Consider the following 18,486-nt stretch of genomic DNA (forward strand, 5'->3'; position numbering starts at 1 on the left):
TTTGATCACGCATGCGGCGGTGCGACTCTGTGGTGGCTGGTGTTGCCAGACTGGGCGCGTTCAGGCACAACACTGCAAACCAGTGTGTTTGGAAGTTTTACATTTTTAAATACAAAACACTGATAGTTTACTTCACTGATACAGTATGCTGATTCTACGTACAGTATGTTGAATATTTTGCTATGCTATGAAGTCTTACATTGTTCACTGATGCATGGCTCCATCTTTTTCCATTTAATTTCATACAGTGTAGAAATCAATCAGACCCTTGAAACTCACTTAGGTTGTATAATTCTATTGACAACCCTCTTAAAGTTCCTATTCCTATTAACATTATTGAATATGAATAATATTGATGTAAATGCAGATTAAGTGCTGACTAATGACATGTAAATTCTGCACTGCATTGTCTCATAACAATTGTGTAACTGAGGTGCAAACCAGACCCTCTGGAGGAATAAACACCCAGAGTTAGCCAGTTTGTGCTCTGGTCCAAAGCTGTTGTACTGATGGGTGGAGAGCTCAGTGATTACTTTCAAACTTTAGGTTTTACTGTAACAGCAGTCTGCGGAGGTGACCTCCGCTGTCAGGTGTTTATGTTCTTGGATGTCGACCGCCAACTGGAGGGGAAATGTACCTTACGTCATGAACATCTTGTGGTGAACACACCTTGAACAGCCACCCTCTTGATGAAAATCTAAAGTGTTCGTGGGCAAGGTAATATTCGAGTTCCATTCACTTCCCTCCTCACTCTCCCTCTCCATCCTGTAAGCTATAGCGTCATGAACCAAATGAAACACACCGTTACCTTGGGCAAACATGGCGATTTCTCTGGGTTTGACCATTGTTGGAAACATTTGGGATAATGATGATAACGGCCCAGTCGCTTTTAGACATTTTGATCCAGAATACTGTGTATTTATGCTTTATGCTTTGGAGAACATTACCTGTAATGTATCATATTTGATTTGTGATAAATCTGCAAACTCACCGGTACGTTCTTCTAAAGCTAAAATGAAAAAGAGTAGAAGCAAAGTGAGAAAAATCAGATTAGGTTAAGCCAAATAGATACAGAAATAATGCAAAGGTAAGAAAAGTGAGGTTTGATTGTCTGACTGGAGAGGAGCTAACATTTACTTGCGTAGTTTAAAGTGATGGGATTGAGAGATGCGCGAGGCTTCGAGCAGATGACAACTTCTGGCCCAGTTCCTGCCGCTGAGGCGAGGCGAAAACAGGGCCAGAAGGCACTCTCACAGCTTCAGACCTCTGCATGATGTAAGCGGCTTCAAAGAGGCGCCACCGACACTTCCTCAGAAAGAGCCGGGGGGAAACGCCAGGGGGATGATGGTCTATCTCTTCGCCTTTCTCTACCTCCTCTCATCCCTTCCTTCTCCTGCCTCCCCTACCCGTCCTCCCCGTCCTCCTCCAGCCCGAGCCAGCTGTCAGTGGGAGTATGCGGCGGCGCTGCACTCTGTCACACGTACTAACTGGAGAGTGAGGGCGGAGAGGGGTGGATAGAGAGATCTGAATTCGGTGTCAGTAGAGTGATTAGGCCGTGCGCGGGGCTGAGGAGGAGGTGGAGGCAACAGGGGAAACAAAGGGAGGGTGCAGGCGGAGGAGACATGGGATGAAAGATGGGCCGAATAGAAACACGGGAGAGTGGTTACTCCGGACAAAATGACCTCTCGGTTGAGGGACGGATAGGAGATGGAGGAAGGCGATGGGTGATTGCTCCGATGTCACAAGATGGAGGATGAGGAGCTGTCTCGTGTCCAGGAAAGAGAATGACAGGAGCAGCAGCAGGGAGCCATCTGGCTTTGACCTGCTCTGCAGTCTCAAGTTTAAACGTATTCATCGGAAGGCAAAAGATTTGTATTTTATGCAAATGCCTACACACGCGAGCATCATTGGTATAAGGAGAATGCCGGCATACAGCGCGCGCTCTCTCTCTCTCTCTGATTATATACCAAATAACAGCACAATGGACCATTGGTTTCAGCGATGAAGAAGATGGCTTTTTCCATTCTCTCCATGTGTTCGGCAAATGATCAAATTAAGATGCATGAGTGTGCTTTTCTATCTGTCACACTTGCTGTGCACAGAGGGATCTCCACCCAGACCTGCTCCGCTGGAAAAAAAAAAAAAAAAGAAGGAGTGTCTCTGTTCTTTCTGTTCTCTGGCTGAAAGATAAATGAGGAGAATGGATGTCGCTGCATAACATAGTCCTGCATTCCAACTGCAGAGCGTAAACATGAACATTATATTGTGTTAGGTATTGGGTATTGTGAAAGGAATGCATAGAGATTTGTGTCTGAATGCCGAGCTTGACCATTCATAAACTTGCATTGTGAATCATGCATTTGTCTCTGTGCTCGGGGATGCAGCCGCATCATAAATCTCTGCAATGCGCCCGAAATATCACATACATTAGGTTGTGGCAGACTGTGAGCTCAGTGACAAAAGCCTCTATATGCTCCACGGTGTGAAATGTCACCCAGGTGCACTGAGGGCGACTCATTAGCACCACGGTGCTCGGCAGCGGTGTATCATAAATGGCCGTGGAACGAGCCCAGGGCAGCCTCGAGATTTTGCTCAAGGAACAAAAAAAAAATCAATACGAAACAGAACTATTACACCTACTTCATTACAGCGCGATGAATTTATACTCCAACTCTCTTCGTGAGGTTGATCTTATTTCAGGCCCCCGCAGGTCAGTGCGATTGCTGACGCCGTTTCGTGAGCACGCGAGGCGCGATGTGACATTTTTAGATCGTCGACGCTTTGGACAACCTTCAAAGCGCCCTTGTGACTCGGCACAGAGAGCAGGCTTCTCTGCAGGCGGCAGGTGCTTTAAAACAACCGAAAAAAAAAAAAGATGTTATTTAAATCCTTTTGGGGTGCTTTGCCCGCTCTCTGAGGGGCCGCCTCTGACAGCTCTCACAACGCATTACCTATTTATTACATTACACTGCAGTCGTCAATTCTAAACCAATATCCTCCTCATCTTCTTTTTGTTTCCATCATCATTTAGCAGCCTACATGGCAAATGGCCGCCGGTAATGTATATCACTAATATCTCCCAAAAGTGAAATACTTACAGGAGACAAATAGAAACGCACATTAAACTACTCAGCCAGGTTAGATTGCCTGAAACACACAGAAGGAGAGAAACCTTTTTTGTTTTTTTCCCCCCCCTCTCTGGCCTCGGAGCAGACAGCCGGACACAGTGTGATATCACATTAGCATTATAGCTCGCAATTTCGCTATTCCCAGGGTGGTTGATATGGTAGCCTAGTGGGTATAATGTGTGTCAATAATGAAAAAAAAAAAACATCACAAACGTGGGGAGCAGAAACTGAATTTGAGCAAAATTGGCCATTTGCAGCAGGTTGTAATTTTGAAAATAGCCTTGATGAAAAAAACAAAAGTATTTTGCCTGGCGCTGCCCGGTCACTGATATAAATAGTCGTATTAAACTCAGAAAATAACCCGCTCCGCCGAGCTCCCAGATGACTTGTCTCGCTAGATTAAGATTAGTTATTTCACCCACATATTTTCTGTTTTTCCATATTTGTTTTCATTGATTAATGGCTATAATTTGGAGAAGATCTGGGGCTCTGCTGTAAAGCCTTGAGGAATATATTAGCTCACACTGTGCATATTGAGAGGCAACTTTTGATGCAAAAGTATTCAACGTATTAAAACCAAACCTATTGCTTTCGATTTAACAGTATATGTTTCTGTTTATGGTACGTGATGATATTAAAGGATAAGTTCAGCCACAAGTGAAAATCCGGTCATTATCTACTCAGCCTGATGCTGATGGAAAGTCTGGTGAAGTTTCATGGTCCACAAAACTTTTCAGGAGCTTCACAGTAAAACGGGGCTTCAGCATTCTCGTGATTCAGCTGAGGTAGATGGGGACTTGTTTTAAAACATCAAGAAACAACTGGGATGAAAAAAGAACAAAAAAACAACCATAAAATATCGCCATGCAGCTTGTCTGCAGAATCCTCGATATCCAAAATGGATTACTGCGCACCCTCTTTAAAGCTGAACACTTCACTGAAGATGCTAAGCTAGAACCGTTGGCATGCCTGAAGTGTGCGCTCGAGCACTCATCGAGGGTGTAAATAGCGTCTTTACAAATCAATTTGGGATCCCAGGGCTTCTGGAGACTTGGATTATGCATGACGAGATGCCTTGAGCCATTTTGTATTTTTTTTTTCCCCCGTTGATTCTGCAACAAATATTCTGTGGGCTACGAAGCTGCACTTGACTCCATCGACATGAAGGTGAATTTTCATTTTTTGGGGCGAATTTATCCCTCAATGTGATATTACAGTGAGCACTAAGATACAGTCAAATTTAAAGGACCCTCGTGTGTCTGAGGTCCCCCGAGCGTCTCAACACCTCAGTGTGAGAACCAGCGCTTTGGCCTCACTGTCGCCTCTTTGAACACACGCTCAGGCAAAATGCTTTTCCGTCGGCTACACACCACTTAGGTCGTCTCCCAGTGAAAAGAAGACCAAATTTAATTTCATCACTGGATGGTGTGGATTCAAATCTGTTGCATTGTCATCTGTTTGTATTACTTTTTTTTTTTTTTCTCTCCCTATAGATAACGCTGGCAATATTTTCTCTGCCTCCCAGAATAATCCTTAAACAGCCGAGATGGTCCAAGAGAAAAGTTCTTTTGAGATAGGCTACACAGGAAAATTGAAAAAGTTATTATTAATCCTACTGCCGGGCACCATCTGAAAAAATAATAATGCACGTATGCACATACACGCACACACACACACACGCTCACACAGGCATGCCAACACACGCCCACACACACACACCTTACAGATGAGCTGAAAGAATAGAATGAGGATTTTTTTTTTTTTTTCCTGTGTAGCACGGCAAACAGAGAGGCTCTCTCTCTCTGGCAAAATGAGTCGTGTCACTTGGAGGTTTTTAAATCTGTTGCTTATTTTAGAAAAGGAGAAAGGGAATGAGAATATGTGACATTTAAGCATCGGTTTTGAATGCCTTCTCTACGATAAGAAGAATTGCCGAGATGAACGTCTCTGCATCATATTAAAGACTTTCTATATCTTAACCTCTGTTTTCCCTCTTGAAGCTTAACGTTTTTACGCTAAAGTGAAATCCTTCAGTCCAGAAATACCTCTGTTGGTTAGAAGCTACAACAATTTCAGAAATTGTTGTCTTTTTTTTTTTTTTTTTGGAAGAAGTGGGAAAAAAAAGAAAGTTGATTTAAAATAAAAAAAATAATAAAAAAAAACAGAAGGTGCAGACTCGTGCCAAGACTGGCCCACATTGGGCTGATAATCTTATTTCTGCTGTAGCCTGCATGACAAATTAAACCCCAAGGAGGATATTTTTGCAGGTATGTCGGTTTATCATAATAATGGAAATTCTTAAAATATAATTACAGCCTGGTATGTGCAAGGGCTCTTTAGTGAGTTCATAATGTCATTTTTAACACTGAAATGTTATTACAGGCTCTGACATGCAAACACGGACTGTAAATGCATGACATCGTGATGTTTTCTTTATCATTTTAAAAGCTCTGTGTCGGGACTTTGCGGTCGAATTTCATTAAAAGAAGACAGTCAATGCGTTTTCAAACAGTTGTTCTCATCGTAGGTCCATCCTCGGCGTGCAGACTCATGTGAGTTGGAGTGGGCTGGGATGCTCCAGAGATGGGAGGAGGAGGAGGAGGAGGAGGAGGATAGAGGGGGCGGCGGAGGGTGTGTGTGTGTGTGTGTGTGTGAGAGAGAGATAGACGGGTGAAGGGGTGTGTTGGAGGAGACAGACAGAGAGAGAGAGAGAGAGAGAGAGAGAGAGAGAGAGAGAAGGATCCATCCCTCTCCTCCCTGTGACGTCGCTCGGTCTGGTCCCGGGGTGCGCTGCTCTCCGGTCCCGTCTCAGCAGAACCCACTTTAGTTGCTGCCTCGACCGTCCACGAGATCTGCGGTGCGACGCGCGCGGCTACGGTGCGGCGAGGTGCGTTTTTTTTTGTTGCGGGGCGCCCGGTGTCCTTCTTCCACTCCACGCTGCCCGCCTTGTCCCACATATCTGTGAACTGTTCGCGCACTCTGCCAGAAGAAGAGAGAGAGAGATAGAGAGAGAGAGAGAGAGGGGGGAGAGAACCTGAGGCGTTGAATAAGAGGGAGAGGGCGGACAGGAGAAGGAGACAGAGATAGAAAAAAGAGGGGCAGAAAAAGAAAAAAAAAAAAAAGAAAGAAGGAAAGAGGAGAGAAGAGGAGAGAAGAGAAGAGGAAAGAGGTCGCCGTAGTCCCCCTCTTCTTTCCCGGGGCTGAATCTCCACCGAGAAGATGCTGAGAATAGCCGGCGTGCTGGCTGTGGTGGCTCTGGGGTTGAGCGCCGCTCACACCAAAGGTACGGTAGGTGAAGGGCAACCCACTTGCTCCGTGTGGCGCGCATCTGCGAGTGCGCTATGGTTTTATCATGGGTGAATGCAGCCGGGGAGGCTGTGTGTGTGTGTGTGTGTGTGTGTGTGCGTGTGTGTGCGTGTGTGTGGATGAAGAGTAAAATGCCCATCTGCTATGGTGCTGATTGCAGTCTGCATATGTTTGATGGTCTTTCTCGAGTAAAATATATTTCCTACAGTTTCCCTGCTTTGGACTTGTGGAGGCTGAGCACTTGGTAATCACTGTATAACTGTGCTGCCCCTCGCTTGAGGGTGTTTGTTTCATCTCCTGTGGCGTCCCTACAGTGCTTCTATAGAGAATTACAGTGTTTTCGTGGTGCTCAATACTGAGCCAACCATGACCTTGTTGAAGCCTGTGTTTTTTGGGTTAATCTCGTGTGGCATCTCTGTTATATTGACTCAGGGACTTGCAGTGTTATTATAAAATACCCTTCTCTCATTAGTTCCAACATAGTGTTTCTGTCTGGGGCTGGGTGAAGGATAAACACTCTGTTATATTGTTGGATTTTATGAGACTGGGGACATCGGAGCAGATAATCTGTGAAGTTTTTTGCGAGGAAATCTGCAAAGAAGTAGCATATGGGGTTCTCCTGTGCCATTCAGCCAGTTTTGAAGTTGAAAGTGGGCAGCGCATCATTAACAGCCGTGGTGTTATTAGTGCACATGTGGCGCATAATTAGCTCAGTTTGGACTTGGAACAGAACTCCCACGTTCAGTTCGCACGCTCTCCTCTGGACGGGGATGAACACATCTGAAAGCGTGAGAGAATCAATCTCCGGGCTGAAACATAAATAACAGTGCAGATGGTCATATCGCTGAGAATCAAATCCGTAACTACTGTGAGGAACATGAATGCTGGCAGCATGACAGCAGCCAGATTCATTTCACAGGGACGTGGGGGGTATTTACAGGTTCCTCTATCAGCAGTGGCCTTTGCAAATTGACCCAGACTTTGATAAATCCATCTGAAATCATCATCTGTATAACGTGCATATGTAAACTAAGCTTTGCTGGGATTTACCAGCGAGCTAATTTAATTCACAGCTGCAATTAGCCCATTAAAAATTCCAAAACAAGCGAGAAATAATCCCCAAAGGCGCAGATATATGATAATGACATCCAGATGTCATGAATGTGTGCCATACTGTCGGCAGTTTTGCATCACGGCTGAGCTAATTTTAGGTCTACCAGTATCCTCGCTGCAGCGGGACCGCTCAATCCTCCAGTGAGCTTGGCATGTGCCGTAGGTAAGCGGGTAAATGCGGCAACAGGTCTGTGCTAATCAACTCCCTGTAGACCGAGTCTGGCTTTTACATGGTGAAATAACAAGGTGACACCTGTCAGTTTTCGTCTGGGAGCCGAGAGACACCCAAAGTGTGATAAGCTGTTTATCCCGCTTGCCTCCTGACACACGAAAGAGCCTCCATGCTGGCTGGCTGGCTGCTGCAATCTTAGCCTTGTGTGTGGAAGGAAAACATATGGTAATAGACCCGCTCCAGGACCTGACCTGGCCCCGGAGGTCAAGCTTTTGCCTCATGTGCACTTTCATTTATATAGCATTTACTTGCCAGCGACAATGTGATGACTATCGTGTGCCGTGCTGCGCGTGTTCATGCAGAAACTGTTAAATGACCTGTTTGGGGATTCGCGTGTTAAGCTGTGTTTCATATATAATGGAGACAGCAGGATAGATGCACTTTAAGAAAGGAGTTCTCATTCTGCCGGTACCCAGAGCTCGGCTGTGAAGTAAACAAATTACTTCCAAGTCAGTGGGGGCTGTAAAAGCAAGAGCGCACCATGGTTCTAATTGATTCCCTAGGGCCACTGTAGAGTGAGTAAACCCAGGAGAGAATAAAAGTCCATTGTCTCGAGGATCTGTCGCTACACACTGACCCTCGCTGCCTTTCCCATTCCCTGTCGCAGTCGGCAGGAAGTGTACCAAGCAGCAGACCTAAATCATCTCACATTTCTTAGCCCTGACTCCGTCTCTCATGTGCGTTTTTTTTTGGGAAACGGCAACTGAAATAGCGCATTCGTGTCAAGTGTTGCAAAAGATCCGCCTCCGTAGCGCCAAAATATGCAAACCTGTTTTCCAGATAACTTTGAAGCGCCGCTGCTCCTGTCATTTTGTGTTTAGCCGCCGCTTCATTCCAGGAAAAGCGTGGACGTGCAACTTCCTTTAATCACCGTTACCCTCCAGTCATCCATTCAGCTCGTGTGTCCCCAAATGCGTGTGCATCCACTTGGTTTGTGTTTCAGAGTTGTCAGTAATCGGAGCTTGAAGCACTACCGTTCCTGTGTCTGTTTGTGTAGGTGTGTGTGTGTGTGTGCGTGCGTGCGTGTGGATTTGGCCCGTGCACGCGCAGGGAGAGTGATAGAGTGCAGCCAACATGTTGACAGCCGCCAAGTATGCAAAAATGGGCAAGGAGGTGATGTTGTTTACAAAGGAATTATTGCATCCGCAGATACATGCTGTGGCTCAAACGATTTCCCCTGGACCGACCGTGTCGCCGCTCGACGGGGAGAGTCTTCTGGCAGCGAGGCAGAAAGAGCTGTAGAGTTTTTTTTTGTTTTTTTTTTGCCAGTGCTGCCCGGAGCCCCGCTTTTGTGTAATTCCAAGCAATATGAACTCTGAATTTAGATAGCTCATTACCAGCACTGTATATTTTAATTCAGCGTCCCACTGTGCGACTCTTTGTTGGTGGAACCTTTTTGCTGCTTTATTATGTCCAGATAAACACACTGTACACTTTATTTTCCCCTGTCAGTAAACATACAAACTCTTAGAATGTTACATTCTGCCTTTTGGTGACAAGCTTTAGGCGGTGTGGCTGCGGCGTGAGGCCCGCTTGTGAAGTTGCAGGATTAATTGACTCAGGTCCTGTAATTTATGGTTTTCTATATAGGGCTTGTGTATGTGTGTCAGGGTGTGTAAGCCGGTGCTTTTGTGTGTGCGTCCAAGGGATAAAGAAAGCCAAGAGGAAAGCCATTTGAGGATCCCATTAGCAAATAAAAAAAGGGGGGGCGACAAAAAAAAAAAAAAAAAAAAAAAAAAATGGAGGCAGATTTATGTCCCCCTTTTGGAAAAAGGAAGTGCATTATGAGAGCACTCTATAAATCCTCCAACTGTTCTGTGACACAGGATGCCGCACAGATCCGGCACGGCCTTGCATCAGCCAGGGGAAGCAGGGCTCAGTGACATGGAGGAACACAGATTTGTATTTATTTCTTTATTTTATTTTTTTTTATTTTTTACACAACACTTGCTTTGTCCTCCGTTTTCAAAGCTTCACTGATCCCTGCACAGCCCCACACCGTTTGAGTACTAGGAGGGCTTAATGGCTGTGGCCATGGAGGAGGGGGGCGCCAGGCAACTGATCCCAGCGCAGTCCTGCAGCCACCAGAGACAAAAACACAGAGTCAGGGTGGATAAGATTAAGCTACCGTCTTCAAAGAAGGTAGAGAGGCAGGGTTCCTGTGATCCTGTGATTAATGATGCGCGCCTTGTGACTGGGGTATCGCGCAGCTCCTTCCAGCGACGTGAACTTTCACTTCAGAGCGAAGAAATGCTGTTTTTATTGTTGACGAAAAAACAAGCCTTTCCTTTCAGCCTCGATGTTAAGTAAGGGATGTTGAGGAGTTATTGTGTGGGTGTTTGTTGCCGTCTTGTAAACATACAGAGAGAATCACAAATAAAAAGGAAGTTTTGTCCCTGAGAGCTATTATCAGATCTTAGAGCAGAGTGCTTTTCTAAGGCGTTCCACCACGGCCCATACACTTACATCTTCCTCCATCTTGACTCTATATACAGTATCTGACTCTTATTTTCCCCCCCTTTACCTCAAGTGTTTGTGTCTCTTCCAACTCTATTTTCTTTTCAGATGTGGAAGGAGGGGGGCGGGGGGTTTAGGAGTGGAGTCACAGCGCGTTTGAGCATGTAGCTCAGTAGCTGAGTGAACCGGGAGCACCGCGCAGTGAGTGGGTGTCTCATTTTTTTTTTTCCTCTTCCTCTTTTTTTCTTTGTGTCTTTGGGTGGTCACGGCTGACCATACTTGGCAGCAGATATTCAGACATCCAAGGCCCATTGATTTGTGCTACAAAGTGTGTGTGTGAGAGAGAGAGAAAGAGGAAAAGAGAGAGCGGATTTGATCAGAGACAAGGCCAGAGCAGGTTTTGCAGAATTAAGTTTGAACCCCCAGGGTCAGAGGAAATGTAAGGGAATGAATTTAACAAAAAAAAAAAAAAAAAAGGTGAGAAAAAGTAAATTACCAGACTGGATAAGGACACAAATGGACAGATTAGGGGAAGAGAAAAGAGACGAAGTTGAAAGTTCATTCTTGCATTTATCGACCGCTCTGATATTCATCGCTGGGTGGAATTAACTCAGTTGCAGACGTTCAAATGTCAAGGGTTTCTCCTAGCTTAAAACTGAGACGAGAGATGTGTTAGCACAGTGTTTTTCGCTAGTCGACTTGAACCAGCCTATTCATGGATACTTTGATGTCAAGTGGCAATTACTTGATAATAGTAAGTTCTAGTGTAAAAAGAGCCTGAGTATAGAAGAGGCATTATGTTGGTGCAATGTGAGGTGTATGCCCATATATAACAAGGTACATATAACATGAGCCACTATATCAAATAAGTCTGAAGCAGAAAAAAAAAAGGAAACATGAATGCACCCTTGAAAGGATATCCATTCGACGTTTCCCGTCATGCTTTAGCGAACCTTGTTTTGTTGGAACAGTGGCCACAAAGTCACAATAGAATTGCCAAAACTTTGCACAAGAATAGCAGACTACAGCCATTATGTTGGTGAAATTTAATATTTTTTTACTTAACCACGTCTATCTTAAGGTAGCTAACAGATAACACTTTGCCATCACAAGCTACTGGTCGTATCAGACTGAGTAGGACTGTAGCGCCAAAAACCTGTTGCTGTTCATTCGAATAGCATGAATGTGCTAAGCTACTTGGCCAGAAGTATGTGTGTTCACCCAAACAACATACCGCGTGTAAGTTATGACCATCTGAATCCAAAACCGTGGCCATTAATCTTCTGGTTGTCACGCCGGAGCAGAGAGGGTTGACCCAAATGCAGGCAGGGAAGATCAATAGATGAAGCTTGACTCAGGATACGGCACACAAGGAACCAGCAAACACCGAGGAATTTTCAGGGAAACACAACAGCAGGCCCAGGGGAACTGCTACAGATGACTCGACAAAAACTGAACTGGAGGCTGGTTCTTAAATACAAAACAAGTTAACGAGGGGATGAGGTGCAGGCGGAGAGAGGTGGAGAAACACCGGTGAGAGTAATAAGTGGATAAACACCAGGAAACAGGGAAGGAGCTGATAGGCTGCAAACGCACTGGGACCAGGGCTGGGCTAATTAGATGGATGCAAAGGCAGATGTGGAGGAAGAAATCCGACTGGTGAGGAAGCAGGAGAAAACAGAAAGGGGAACAGACACAGAAGAAACCGTGAAAACACATGGAACACACATGCAGTGAAACTACACATGACAGGACGGTGGCACTGGCTTAACAGCCTTCACTCTTGTGGTTTTAAGCTTCCTAAGATCCTGGAGCTGACTGCTGATATAAGACACGAAGAAAGTGATAGAACTCAACCTGAGGGTGGTAGGGTTTGCCGATACATCAACATTTTCCAACCGGCCGCTGTCAGTCCAACAACTAGCAATTGCCACCATACTATTCTTTGCTCACGGTCGACAGTATGATTGACAGTATCCCTGTTGTTGTTATTTTGTCTGATTTTTAAGGATAAATGTTTCTTCCGCATGAAAACGTTTCTCATCCTGCTCGACAGAAACTATGTCAGTGCTGGTAGCATGCGGCTAAAGCTATCTGGAGCATTCTGTGAAATCTAATGTGGTGCTAACAGCGACACGTCTGTCTAGCAGAGACGCCCTGTCTGCGACAGTGGGACAACCAACACAAGCCATTGTAACACCGGTTACAGAGCTGGAAAAAAATGACCAACAAAAAAAAAAATCACATCCCCAAAAAAAAAAAACCCAATCAGTGATGGACTCAGCAAATCACCAAGAGCCATTATATTTGTACAGTTCGCCCAACCCTGGTGTTAGATGGGATTAAATTGGGTTGGGGGTTAAGATTGCATTGTCTAAGTGGAGTGGAGATGAAAATCAAAGCAGGTTGTTTTCTAGAAATCATCATCTTCTGAAACTGCCGGCCTATGTGCGAGTATGTGCGCGCCATGTCATCGCTGTAGTGCCACACTTAGTCCCTACTGCTTCAAGATAATCACATTTGTTCCGTCATCATGCTCCTTTGGTGATTTGCTCTCATGGCCTATGGCACATGGAACACACACATGCACGCGCGCACACACACACACACACACACACACAAGCAAGAGCTCTTCAGATTTTTTAAAGGACTCCACTTCAGTCCTCCTTTCATCCATTTGCTCTTGCTTCCCTCCAATCACTTACCACAAGTCCAATCTAACCAGTGGACTTCTATTTTTCAATGCTGGGTGATGACACGTATGTGAGACACACACACACCTACACACACAAACACACGCACACACACACACACATTCACACACTCTGATGAGTAGCAAAGTGTTACACAGACAGATAGTGCCTGACCTGTCCCTCTCCACCAGCTGGGTCTGTCTGACCTCAGAGGAAATGATCAGATGGAGAAGATGGAGAGAGTTAGAGGACGAGTGAGAGGAGAGAGGGTCGGGGAGAAGGCTGCAGATCTTTGTCTCTGTGACTCATAAATCTTCACACTTGACAGGTGGAGCACTCCGAGTTGAGTGCAGACTTTTATAATGGACATGCAGACAGAGCAGTGGCAGAGTGCAGACGGCTCTGTGCTTTTCGGTGTCTGTATATTGTGAATACTGACAGTTTCCTGTTATCAACACAAATAATCATATAGCCATCCATCTATACATTCTCATTTTGTTCAGGGTTTATAAAATGATGGCTCGGGGACTGGAGCATATCCCAGGAGCAGAAACCACATTTATTTTGTGATTTAGCTGCTCTAAAATGTATATTTGATCAGCCCTGACAAGCATCAGTTCTGCCTTAATTTGCAAACTAAACGATTTTGTTGCATACACTATGCCTGCCTGGAAATTATCCTCGAATGCACTTAACCAAACATTGGCCAGCTTGTATGTTAACCAGTTCAAGGGACATACATTTTGGCAACCATTGGGACTGGGACTAAGAAATATTCCTTAATAAAAAGGCAAATGACCGTGTTTATGCTTTGTCTATATTATCGATCAAACCAACTCATGTGTTCATTAGTGAGCTCTACAGGTGCTGGCAGTCAGATTTTGTGACCTTTGGACAGAGCCAGACTATTGGTTACTACCAGTCTACAAACTTCGTGCTAAGCTAAACTAATCGACTGCCGGCTCCAGCTGCGTATCCACTGTAAAGACATGAGAGTGTGTTCTTATGCAACGCTTATGCACAAAAGCAAATTGCGTGTATTTTCCAAAATGTTGAACTTTGCCTTTATGAACTACGTGGATGCCGGAGAAACCTGTGGGCGGTTGCTCTTACGCTTGCCTGATGACAAGGGATCAACCGGTATGTTTTTTTTTCCCAGAGACGATCAATTTACCGATGATTAGGAGAACAATAACCAATATCTGGAAACGATTTACATTTGCAGTAAAAAGAAACAGAAAGAAATTGACGTTATTAGTGATGGAATGTGACCAACTACGGTTTACTCCAGCCCTGTACTTGAGTACAATTTTGAGGTACTACGCGTGAGTACTTCCTTTTGCTGCCACTTTATACTTCCGCTCCACTACATTTATTTGAGAACTGTAGTGATAACTAGTTTGCTTTGCAGATACAGATTATTCAGTGTTGATTGGACATTACTTGTGATGTGTAAGATGGTGTTGTGGATGGGACATTGAGTTAAACCAGAGTGGTGACTACAGTCAGAAAAAGGATGCTGCATCATAACCAGCACATCTTAAATGAATGTATTTTAACTGCAGTTGGACACAAAAAACACAGATACACACATAATCAGAAAAAAAAATCTGAATATTGACCTTGATCAACCAGGCAGACGACTGGCCTGTGCCTATTTTGCTCATAATGCCGTATGCTTGTAAACTGCCATGGACAGCTTCATGTTGAGGTTTGCCCGGCATGAGCGTTAGGTTTTCTTGTTTCAGCACTGCGAGCAGCAGCGCACGCTCTTCATTGTCAGTCTACACGCACACAACCTTGTTATAAACCCTCAGCGCCATGTATTTGCTAATGGTTTGCAAAGTTGATGATTATCCACAGGTATTGGGAAGCCCGCACATGCATTCCTCCGTCAGTTTAAAGCCGGGCGCCAAACACAAGCAGGCGAGCACGCAAGACAAAACCACACACCGCACAACAAGTCCCTGCGTGATTTTGCCTTGATGATTGTGTTAAGTGCTCATCACTCGCGTGTCTGTTCTCCTATCTGTGCTCAATTTCAATTAATCCGTCCATTTCCCCATGAAGGCAACAGTTGTCATCCCATATGCTAGCCACTTACAGGCTGAGCGCGAGCTGGCAGAGCTTACACCTATACACCCAAACATTCCTGAACGTACACAAACAAATAACAGAACACATGCTGTTGCTTCCCTAAGCACTAAGCACATAACCACGTACCGACACACGCGCTCTCTCCTCCACTCGTAGACTCGCCGGCTCGGGGTACTCAGGGCTTTTTTGGAAGTTAAATCTCCATCAGCGAGAGGTCCACAGGTACGGCCCTGATAAAAAGCGGTATTCGGCGCTGGTCGTTGTGAGTTACAGTACTGGTGTCAGCGCCCCTGGCGTCAGGCCAGCCTGCCAGCAGATGCTGCAAAGTCTGTCACCCTTCTGCGGCGGATGTGACGGGTATGGCTTCTGTCTGTTTACCTTCATTATCTCCGCTCTGCTTTTATCAAACCGCCGCTGCTTTCTTTTGAAGTTCTCTCAAATATGAGGCATTATTATCTCGAAGGCGAGAAGAGCTGGGTGCAAAACATTTAGCCTTGCTTAATATACCGCACTATCAAGCCTATGTATATTTAATATGTGTTGATGCATCTTAGATTACTAGAAAGGCTTTCACCGCCGTTGTTATGGTGGCAGAGTATGTTGTTTTTATCCTCCTTGAGAAAGTGCGGCGTGCCACTGCAAATTGCGAGACAACAGCCGAGTTGCCCACAAACAGGCATGAAGAGAGTGTCTGGCGCTGTCCTTGGTCCTGAAAGGATCCGGTGACACTCGGCGAGAAACTGCAGCAGCAGAGCTATCCATTGTGCTGAAGGCAGGCCCACCGGATGATTATGCCTTTCCATTAGCTCATGCCTCGGTGTGAGCGGGCTTTTTGCATACACCAGTGTGCAGGAATATTGGAGGGGAGGAGATATGTGAGAACACGCCAGGGACCTGACAGCCTGTCACAGCTATGATAAGGCTGAGCTGTGATTGATGGGTGACAGATGGACGGGTGAGAATGGCTGGGAAATGTGCAGCATTTCAATGATCGTGCCGAGGAGCGCCGTTTTAATGTTCGAGCTCTTACATCGCGAGACATAATGGTGATGTTAATCTGGATAATGGGATATAATTAATGTAAAGTTCCCTAAAGGTCTGTTTTGACAATCAGGTTCTTACTGTGAATGAAGGGCTCCCCTCAAGCAACGCGGCAACGGAGGCAGGGGAGAATCAAGGCAACAAACACGGACATAAACAATGCATCATTAAAACATCTTTAAAAGTCAGTTTGAAAATGTTTTATGGTGAAGGAAAACCCCCGAGGATTTATCAGCGCAATTTGAAAAAGAAACCCCACTGAGTATAAACAAAAGTGTTTTTTTCTAACGATCCTCCACCCCAAGGATCTGATCCGCAAGGCCGTCAAGTTGTGACACCGTGTTTTCGGCGGCTTTGCGCTCAAAGCACTGATTAAGCATTATACAAATATGGAGTGTGTGTTCTCTGAGTGCATTTGCCCATGACTCTCTCTGGCATCAGGGCCGCCCGAGCCAAGACCCATAAAGCATCTAAAAATAAACAGTGTCCCGACAGTATGGAGTGTATTGAGTTGTGGCCAGCCATTCTCACATGCCAGCTGCTCTGCCATATTTTCAACCCCGCCATAGAAATCTCCGCCCGCTTTGTCATGAGTTTGCGGGGAAGTGTGTGCGGGCCCACGTGCCCGTTATGACTTATGAAAGCCGTCGAAATATGTCTGTGTCATATATGGTGTCCTTCATTCCGAGACATCTGTGGCGATTGCGTGCTCACGAACGCACACATGCACGGTCGGAGCATTTGAAATGAACAGGTGGGACTGACTGTGTGTCAAGGGCCGGTCGTGGATGCACAATTTTATCCTCCCGCTGTAACTGGGCCACCGACACGCGCGCACCCCGAGCTCCTCCTCTGCCCTACGTAAAAGTGCACCCCAGTTCCCTGCGGCTGTTGCACAGGCTCAGTAATTGCGTGCCCAAAACATGTGCGTATACGTCAGCGAGTGTGTGTGCGCGGGCGTGTTTACCTGCGTCGTCCAGGTCAAACCCCGAGGGACATGAACTCTCTGCCGGGTTGTTTCATTTTTTAACGGGGCGCTCGGGGCCTCATTTGTCCCCGTGTGCTCTGGGAGAAATCACCATGGCGCTCCCTCCTCCCTCCCCAGGAAGGAAAAAGGGAGAGAGGTAGAGGGGGAGGGAGAGCGCTCAGAGTGCCTGTCAGCTCTGATACAAACCCAGCAGAGTCTTTGTCTTTGTCACAATTTGTTTTCAAAACCTGCGCGTACATTATGATTTGTTCCAGCTGTCAGACTGCGGCAGCTGCCTTAGCTCACATTTGTGTCCTGCATCTTCATCCCTAGCTCCGGTCCTGCGGCAGACAGCAGCCTGGCTGTAGCAGCTCCCCCCCCCCCCACCCCCCCGGTGTTACCAGGAGGAGGATCTGGGTCACCGTGTACCTGCTCCTCCCAACGCTTTGCATCCTCTCACTCCCCCTTGTTCATCCTCTGTTCTGTCTCCCGTCAGCTTACCCCTTATCCTTGTCTTTGCCGTGTTTGTCTTTGTCTAATCTCGGACCCAGCAATATCGCAAATTCCAATATCTCTGCTTTCTTCTTCAAATGTTTTTTTTTTCAATCTTTCGTCCTCATCTTTTTCCATGCTCCCGCTGGGATTTCCTGTTGTAGCATTAGCGGGGAGGTAATTACCGACGGCGAGGCTTAGCCAGGTCTTATCACAATGTTCTCTCCCTCCCTCAGGATCTGTCTCTCCCCTCTCTTTCAGTCTGTGTGTCTTCACGAGGACCCCGTGGAGAATCTCCTTATGGAAAGGCATTGGGTTGAGGGCAAAATTTTAGTCTGAGTGACTTTTTTTTCCTAGTTCTGCCGTCGGAGTAGCTTTTGTTGACTTTAAGAAGTTGAAGAAGTCTATCAAGGCTAACCGTACCCGGAGGAGGCCGTGAGAGTTTAGCAATAGCATGCAATTTTTTTTTTTTTTTACAATTTAAAACATTCTAGCGTGCAAACACAGATACTACATGTCGCACATGCATGAAAACATGGACAAACCTGGACTCTGTGAACAAAGACAAGTTGCGCAAATATGCATAAAAACACACTTATTAATCATGATTTATTCTCCATGATTTAGCCTCCTCACAGGCATGAACACTGTCGTACATATTCGGACATTGTGGACTAGAAGCTAATAATAGAGTGGTGAATAATTAAAGTGCTACATTCATTCATTAAACACTCAAAAATGCTTGGCAAGACACAACCACACACACACACACACTCAAGCCCTCTCTGCCCTCTATTTGAATATCTTGTCAGTCGGAGACACTGTATGTTAACAGCGAAGCCCATGTGTGTGTGTGTGTGGGTGTGTGTGTTTGCACGTGTTTGTGTGTGCGTGCATGTGAGTGTGAAAGGTCACTCATTTTTCTAACCAGCACATCATTGTTAAATCATGAATCCACCC

General features: G+C 45.7%; 1 protein-coding gene across 1 annotated transcript in view; it reads left to right on the forward strand.

Moving 5' to 3' along the window:
- Nucleotides 1–5,806: 5,806 nt before the first annotated feature.
- Nucleotides 5,807–18,486, forward strand: part of LOC115567333 (calsyntenin-2) — a 267,669-nt gene continuing 254,989 nt past the window's right edge. Inside the window, exon 1 of the mRNA XM_030393798.1 lies at nt 5,807–6,411. Within this exon, the coding sequence (XP_030249658.1) occupies nt 6,348–6,411 (64 nt within the window). The 5' untranslated portion in view covers nt 5,807–6,347. The remainder of the gene's footprint in view (nt 6,412–18,486) is intronic.

Source organism: Sparus aurata, chromosome 2 (assembly GCF_900880675.1).
Source record: "Sparus aurata chromosome 2, fSpaAur1.1, whole genome shotgun sequence".
In the NCBI taxonomy this organism is placed as follows: domain Eukaryota; kingdom Metazoa; phylum Chordata; class Actinopteri; order Spariformes; family Sparidae; genus Sparus; species Sparus aurata.